Source organism: Micropterus dolomieu, linkage group LG20 (assembly GCF_021292245.1).
Source record: "Micropterus dolomieu isolate WLL.071019.BEF.003 ecotype Adirondacks linkage group LG20, ASM2129224v1, whole genome shotgun sequence".
Classification (NCBI taxonomy): Eukaryota; Metazoa; Chordata; class Actinopteri; order Centrarchiformes; family Centrarchidae; genus Micropterus; species Micropterus dolomieu.
In genome coordinates this window covers 21103302-21112228 of record NC_060169.1, presented here as the reverse complement: position 1 = coordinate 21112228, position 8927 = coordinate 21103302, and the positions used below count along the sequence as shown (strand labels likewise).

At 41.0% G+C, this 8927-nt stretch overlaps 1 protein-coding gene across 1 annotated transcript; it reads right to left on the bottom strand.

The window, feature by feature from the left end:
• Positions 1 to 5509: 5509 nt before the first annotated feature.
• Positions 5510 to 8920, bottom strand: LOC123959315 (extracellular calcium-sensing receptor-like; the record flags this gene model as incomplete). The annotated part of the gene is made up of 4 exons (XM_046033277.1): positions 5510 to 6414; positions 7540 to 7663; positions 7864 to 8091; positions 8258 to 8920. Coding segments are annotated over 4 exons (1920 nt in total), but the record flags the coding sequence as incomplete, so codon positions are not given.
• Positions 8921 to 8927: the final 7 nt, after the last annotated feature.

Sequence of the window (8927 nt, the reverse complement as noted above, 5' to 3'; positions counted from 1 at the left end):
AGTGTCAGCCCAAACTCTGCTACCAGCCAAACTGTTCCCCAAAATAAGGTGTATACCTTCAATAGGCAATGCCGATAGCACACCCACGTCAACCTCACCCTGAACCTGGTCACAGTCAAGAACCATCCTGTGCAAAGGTGCTGGAAACACACTAAACCCCATTCCATGACTGAGAACAAAGTCACCAGTTTCTGTGTGCCCTGAAAAAGGTATCACAGAACTAACAATCTAGGAGTTGTAGGCCCCCGTATCCCTCAGGATCTTCAGTGGGATTTTAACATCACTACCCATCAGTGACACATGCCGCATTCGAGACCGGTCGGAACTGGGATTTTTCCCAGTTGAAACTTCTGACTTCCGACCTCAAAGCGTTCCAGGTGCATGGGGGTGCATGACGCCGAAAGTGAACAAAAACCATGGCTGACCGTGACAAAGTGGACACACAGTTGCACCCTCAGCAGTGTTTTAGGTGTTACTTTAAAGGATGGCAGTTTAACTGCAACAACTGACATAAATAGCCTATACGTTACTAGTTAACTGTGTACCCCTCTAGCTACATCAGTTGGTAACCCTCAAGTCAGTCATTGTTGTAGATTACACTTCACTTCCTAATGTTTTGGCATTTCTAACAATAACTTTTATGCAGAGAAGATGACTTTATGAGAGTCTTTACTTTAGCCAGCTACCTAATAGGCCTAACATATTTCTACATCAATGTACATGCAGAACAGGTTTTACTATATGACCGTATGCATTATTTTAATTTAAATACATGCAAATATACTTTTTGTTGCTTTTTGTTTATGGTTTACTATTTACAATGTGTGCTTCCATGGGCGCTGACATTGTTTTGTGACGTAATTCAGCTGATACTCGTGAAGTTGAGGTACATATTTTTTTTGAGTTCACAAGTAGGAAATCTGACTTCAGGTGGCGTTCCAGGATAGTTTTTCTAGTTGGAGGTCGGAAATTTCCCAGTTCCGAGTTGCCTGCAGCAACAGACCCGCCTCGAATGAAAGGAGCATAAGCTGCCAAAAGTTCTGCTTCACAAATGAGTGAACACCTCTCAGAAACATAGTCAGCTTTAACAGTTGCAGCAAATGCCACAGGTCTAACATTAGCTTTCGTTCCCTTTGTCTTAGCCTTTAAAACAGCACAATCTACCTTCCAATGTCCCCTTTCACGACAATAGTTACAGACATCATTATCAGCAAATGTACGACTTGTTTTACAATCAGGTTTCATATGACCGATTTTCATTGAATGCACCATATCAGACGGCGCGTCAAAACCACTACGTCACGCACCAAACTCAAGAGCTACATGATGTTCCCTGAATCTGCTCTTATTGAGTAACATATACTCATCAGCTGCAACAGCAGCGTCCCCAGCCGTAGCAACGTTTCGTTCTGAGATGTATGTGGAAACACGTTCTGGCAGAGTATTCTTAAACTGCTCCAATATTACCAAGTTGAACAGATCCTCAAAGGTGGTGACTTCAAGCGCAGTTAACCACCTTCTAAAGTGAGTTGAAAGGTCTCTGGCAAACTCGGCATATGTCTGGCCATTCTTCTTTTCCCAAGACCTGAAGCGCTGGCGATCTGCTTTTGGTACAAGCTCATAAGCTCTAAGAACAGCTGATTTTATTTTATCATATCTGCTGTCGTCAGGACTTAAAGACGCATACGCCTCTTGTACTGAAGCATCAGAGCGCCGTCCCCTTCAGGCCAGTTCCTGGCCTTAGTGACACGTTCAAACAACAGAAAAAATGTGTCTGGGTCTTTGTCATTAAATGGTGGCAACAAGCGCAAGTTACTTACATCAAAACAGTCAGATGATCTGGACTGCTGCCCGCCATGAGCCTCACTTGACAATAAGCCATCTCTAATCATAGATAACCGATCTCCCTCTAAATCTATTTTTGCCTTTTCAGTGCTCTGGCGAATTCTCTCCAATTCCAGCTGCTTTTTAACGTCCAATTCATGTTTCCTTTTCTCATGCTCCAACTGCAACATCAACATCTCTTTCTGCTGCTCAAAAGAGAAAACATGTGTTGTTGGAATCTGCTTTAGACACTGACATAATGCCAGCTACTAGTAACTTAGATTTAATAGCTGATTTAATGGTTTCTTTGACACGTTTGTCTCTGACCACCTCCACTGAATAATGCTCAGCAATCTGGAGCAGCTGCTCTTTTGTGCACTTATCCAGGGATTCCTGAGACAGAGCGGCAATAAATGCTTCAACTTCAGACATGTTAAATTGCCTATGCAACAAACCTCGAAAACTAAATGTAGGACACCCGACGTTCACCTGTGTGTCCAAAGAGGACTAATCCCCTACATGGTTTGGAGTTTCCCCGCTATCTGAAACTAGTATGACTAACTAAGCTCCCCCCTAGTCTTCATGTGGCTAGTTGTGGTGGGTATTTAAGCACTAGAGACCGCTGGATCAGGAAAGCGACTGGCGAACCAGCAACACTCCCGAAACCACAGACATGCGCCCAAGCAACAGCTTTTGCCACGTTCGCCACAACACTACCCCCCAAACAGCTCACCGAACCCAAAGGGGAACGTTGCTACAACCTACAAGGGAAAACTCATTACCACTACACAAAACTACACACAGGCAACCCGGCAAATGTCAACTGGATCAGCTGATCACAACACGAACCACCGGCAAACAACAAGTGCTTTATCAGTACAAAATCATCCTCAAGTGCGTGTCCTTCCTGTTAATCCAAACAAAAGTTTACCAGCCCGCACCTGCCCAGGTAAACCAGAGAACAAAGACCACTGAGCATGCCACGAGCGCGCCGAACAAACTCTACGCATACGCGCATCAGATCCATGTGTGAAATACAAAGCAAACCTACATACTACTAGGCAACAAACTCTAAGTACCAAATAACATTTTCAGTAATCTTACCAAACAATCGCAGCACCAACGGGAAATCACAGCTGGACGAGCCCCCAATTTGTCATAATCCGGCTCAAGGGCCATGACAAATGCGGAGAGGACACGGAGGATTGCCAAAAGTAAACATGTTTATTGTAACAACTGAAAACAAAGTAATAATCAACAACGTAGAGTGTGTTAGTCAGTGAAATCAGTGGTGTAGATATGGATGAGTAAGTAAGTATGGAGCTTGGGTGTTAAAACATAATGTAACAAAACAAAGGTGTGTTACAGTGGCTGCTCCTGGCAGGAGTGGGACCAGATCAGAGAGAGAGCGAGAGCAAAAGGGCCGCAGTATTTATCCTCCCACATCGTCTGGCCCAGATGCTCCCAATCTGGCTCACGGGCGCTGATACCTCCAGGGACAAAAGGAGAACAGTAAAGTGCCCAACACCACACAGTTAAACACCCAACTAGGCAGGGCCGTCACAGCAGTATGAAGTGAGTGTGAATATATCACTGTTTTTATAGTCAGACAAGGCAAGGCCAGGCAAGGCAACTTAATTTGTAAAGCACAATTCATACACTAGGGCAGTTCAATGTGTTAAGAGGGAGAAAAAAAAAAAAATGTATGTAGATGTAAAATAAAATGCTTATAGTGTTAAAAATCAGTGGTGTATTGTAATCCTAACCCAGGGTCATCAGTGCGCATGTGTAAAGGCCCACTTATATTCCTGCGTAGGGTCTACGTGCGTACCTACGCCGTAGGCTACACACGTAGCCATGCATTTATACTTGTGCGTAGGTGTGTCAGTCATTCTGCAATTACACCCCCAAACGCTAGTCGGTGGTAGCGCTACAGCGTCCACTGTGTTGACTTTTGGCGGCCGAGCAGGCTAACTTCCGGTTTAGCGCTTCGCTAATGTAAATGGAGGTAAAATTGTATACGTGCGGCTGGTGTAGCCTTTTCAAATGTTACCGACCAAATGGATCACATTCTGATAGTGAAACGAGTCATTTCGCTCGGGTTGCGATGGTCAAATATATTGATTCACTGTGTTACAGCTGCCGTTTTGGCTGCTAGTAAATGTTACTTCAAAGCGCGGGGTACTTCCGGTCAGCTCGGAGGCACTGGAAGGCTACCCAGCCGACCAATCACAGAGCTCACGGTCCGCGTCAACTCGACGTGGGGTTACACGTCAGGCGACAGCGTAGCCTCTGCGTAGCCCCGTAGCCTACGCCGTCGATTTGACGCAGAAGTATAAATTGCACTTAAGCGTAGCATGTATGTGTGCAGTGGCGGTAGAGGAACGACATAAAGAATATTTGATCGTTTTTAAATAGCCGGCTACTTGAAAAAGACCCGCGGGGAACCGTAATGTGCATGCAGTTGTAATGTAATGTAGTAATGCATGTAAAAGTCTGCACACGACCGGTGAATGACAGGCGAGAGAGAGAGAGAGAGAGAGAGAGAGAGAGAGAGAGAGAGAGAGAGAGACAGGGTCTTCAAAAAGCCTCAGTTTAGCTGGAAATTTACAGTGTAAGTTGAATGAACAGAGACTGCAGCTCTGCAGCTTCTCAAGATTAAAGCGGAGCTACCGTGTGTAACCCCCACCCCCCCGCTCGCAATCGCCGTGCACAAAAACACACATGATTCGACTATCAGTCGACTATAGACAGAACTTGACGATTCTGATTTGACTATGTAAATCCTTAGTCGGGGCCCTAGTGCAGAGGAACATTAATAATATTAATATAAGTTCTGCCATTCGGTAATCTCCAATGGCCAATGTCTGTTTACTTAAAGAGGGAAAAGTGGCGGTGAGAATTTGCAACAGTGAAAAGGTTATTTTGAATGTCAGACAATACAAGTGAAGTCGGTTTTTATGCTTTTATTCTGGTCCACCTGCACCTACCACTGGCTTTCACATGAGGAGTCTTTGGGGCCTGTTTAGATATGTGTTATGCAATGCAAGGAATCTGGGGTGTGTAAGGTGAGGGAGTGTGGAGAAATGTGTATCCCTAGCTGAATGATAAGAATGTCCCAAGAACAGAACATATCTGTTCGCATGGTGTATACATGGTATACAGTATGCCTAGCAAACAAATCAGTTCTTGGCCGAAAAGGTTATCTGGACATTAGTCAGACAATATGAATGGATGCTGTCCTATAAAATCCCCATAAACAATAGTTAATGGTTCAGACAGGGGTTCAAAGCATGTGATTTTGCTTGCTCTACAGAAACATCTGTACCAGAAAAAAGGCACTGCAACACCTTCAATGACTATTTGGTTGTTTTGGAGTTAGCTCTGTGTATCTGTATTTGTGTAAGGCAATTTTTTGTTCTGCTATTGTAACCATATTTAACTTTGTTTAATGTCATATATTTTGTAAAGCATTTTGTGACCTTGTTTATACAAGTAAAGTTATATGTATTATTATTATTGTGCATATGTGATGATAGGTTGTGGTGTATTTTGAATTTATGTGACCTGCCTTTTCTGCCTCCCATTAATTTTCTGTTGCTATCCAGGAGAGTTCGCTGATACATCTGAAGGTAACTATGCTAGAATGCCTTTGCAAACGTATTTATTTAAAGTTTCAGAAGGTTTATGGTGCCCCCTTTCCCATCATATTCTTTTTTGTATTCTTCTCTGGTTTCAGTAAGATAATATAACATTTTGGAATAAAAATACAAATGAGCAGTCCAAAACTTGAAGCCAAAATAGCAAATATCTCCACAGCAACACTGAACTTCCCAGGAGAGCTGACATATGCTGGGATAAAAGTGAGCCATACTGCACAGAATATCAGCATGCTAAAGGTGATAAATTTGGCTTCATTGAAATTATCGGGCAATTTCCGAGCCAGAAAAGCAAGAATAAAACATAAAATGGCCAGAAGTCCTATGTAACCAAGTACAGCCCAAAAGCCTATAGCTGTGCCAAGAGCACACTCTAAGATGATTTTGTCCTTAAACCCCTTAAAATTCTTAAATGGAAAAGGAGGAGAAATTGATAACCAGAGGATGCATATGATGACTTGTATGAGAGTGAAACCCAGAACACTGAGCTTCTGCTGTGCAGGCCCAAACCATTTCATCACATTACTACCTGGAAGTGTGGCCCTAAAGGCCATTAACACCACTATTGTTTTCCCCAGAACACAAGAAATACAGAGGACAAAGGTGATGCCAAATGTTGTGTGTCGCAGCATGCAGGACCACTCAGAGGGCCGACCGATGAAGGTCAGAGAACACAGGAAACACAGGGTCAAGGAGAAGAGCAGCAAGAAGCTCAGCTCAGAGTTGTTGGCCCTGACAATAGGAGTCTGCCTGTATCTGAAGAAAATAATTGCCACAACAGCAGTCATGCATGTTCCAAATAGGGAGGCAGCAGTGAGCAGTGCTCCCATAATCTCTTCATATGATAAAAACTCTGCCTCCTTCTTTACACAGGTATCTCTTTTCTCATTGGACCAGAACTCAGGGTGGCATCTCACACACGTGACAGAATCTGAAAAATAATATTGAAACGTTAGACTAGCTCAGTGCATTTGTCTGTTTTGTCTCTATGTTGTATCTTTTCTGTGCCTACAAAACAGACAATACAAGATCACTAGACAATAAAAGGATAACCTTACGACCTGTACATGGTATCTTCAAGAAATATTTGAATCTTAAGTACACGAAACAGTATAAACAGATTTTTAGGGCTGCAGCTAATGATGATTTTAGCAATCGAGTATTCTACAGATTATTTCATTGATTCGTCGAGTTGCAATCGAATTAATTGATTTCATCGATAAATACTTTCAGCCCTACAGATTTGAAGAATTTATTTCGATTCATTTTCATTTTCTTATAGTCTTAATAACTAAGTGCTATATATTTTTTTTATTTATTATGATGTTGTGTTTTGATATAGCGAGATCCAAGCTGCGAAAATGTAATGAAATTTTAGTGCATTTATTGTATTGACATTTACTGCATGCTCAGATATCAGGAGGTATTTTTGTAATTTGAGTGAGCTGACTCTTTAATGACCATTTTATTACTTTTTACCCATAATTTTTCTTTAATGATTATTACAATATTAATTTAATAAAATATTTTATAACCAACAAGTGATTAATTTCTGACTTTGACTCATTGAGGTTTTACCAAATATTACACTGCTGCTAAAATGCTTGCCTTCATAACTTCCTTCTCCTCCTATGTATGTAATACAAGAAGCCTGAGAATGAATAGGCTGAGAACAACACATACTGCCCAAATCTTCCAAAGGATTTTTAAAAATCATTCTATATATAGTGAAATTTGAACAATTTTGTAATTTTGACTTACAGTAATATCTTACATTTGCTTTGACTTTGATATGCATTTCCAAGACTATTCAGACATTGATGTATCTGGTTTCAGACATATTGGATAGGGTATTTGATCCAAAGAGTTCTGATAAAATTATATATAGAGTTTTGTTTGTGTAAAAGACTACATAATTACTATATATTCCTTGCAAGTAATCCCCTCATCCTTTTGAAATCATATTTAAAAACGGAACTATTTCTTAAAATTGGCATGTGAACATGACAACTTTTAGACTTCTAGACGTTTTATCTTGCATAAATTATTACTACACCTGTAATGTTGCTTATTTCTCCCTCTGCACATCTTAAACAGTCATAGCAGCAAACAGGCTTTCCTTTCTGGAGAACCTTACGAGTTCCAGGGGGACATTTCTCACTGCAAACTGACAAAGGTACCTGCATGAGCAAAACAAATATGACAAAAAATGAATGGGCATTTAGTTTGACAAGGTGTCGTCTTTACAAAAACCTGTTAATAAAAAATGCATCAAAACCAACAATTTTGATTTTATAGTAAGAATAACTAATAAATTATACATTTCTAATAATTCATATAGATGGTCATTCACAATAACAGTAAACATATGGTAGCTTACCTGTTTTGAGTTTTGTACCCAAATAAAAGAATTATTTTGCAGATTCAGCTGTTTGCCTTCAGGTAAAGATGCATCATGAAAACCAACTGTGACAAAGTCCACAGTGCCATTTTCTGTTGGCTGCCAGTTTATAATTTCATACTTTGCTGCTGGGTCTCCATTCTCATTAAAGTAAACCTCATCTCCTTCCTTTGTTTTGAACTGAATCTTTCTTATGTGCTGTAAAATCTAAGAAGATATGTAGATAACTAGATAATTATCTGACAAACATTGTCATCATGTAGGCAACTTGTCTCAACAGCATAATAGACAGACTGCAATGTTTATTTTTAAAAATTGTTTGTAAATGTGACTTAATATAAAACACAACTTTAAGACTTGGTGTTTAACTCACCGTGAATGGATCTAGCAACAGTGTGTTGTTACATGTTTTATTACAATTGAGAATACTATGAAGTGCGTGGGCCACAGCATACACGCCTTTATAGATGTTGTTAAAGATAGGCATTAGCGACATGTCAGTAAAGCTGTTTTGCACTCCAGCGAGCTCTTCATGTCCAGTACATTCTTTCCCTGCAGATGACTCTGACTGGTTGAACTTGCAGCTAAATAATTCCTCCCAAAACTCTGTAAACATTTCATTACTAGATGAATTGAGCGGCTTCACATCCAACATGAACTCTCTCATGCCACTGACATGTGCTCTGGGAATGGCCAGGCCTATGGCACCATCCAGAATGTGATGCCTATCCATGGCTGCAGTTTGAGAATCAAAGATCCAGCTCTCACTGCCTACCCACTGGTACCCAGTCAAGTTGTGGTGAGACAACGCATGTATTACCATATCCATATCCAAGTGAGAAAGGAAAGCAACAATCACCTTAGAAGTGGAAGCCTTAATAATGTCAATTATCTTTTGTACTTTCTCTGGTGGATCTGTTCTAAAGAAAGGTACAGAGTACTCTAAACAGATGCCCAGCTGCTGGGCAATTTCTATGAATGTGGCCATTCCATTATTGCCATAATCATCATTTGTTCTAATAGCTCCGACCCAAGTCCAACCA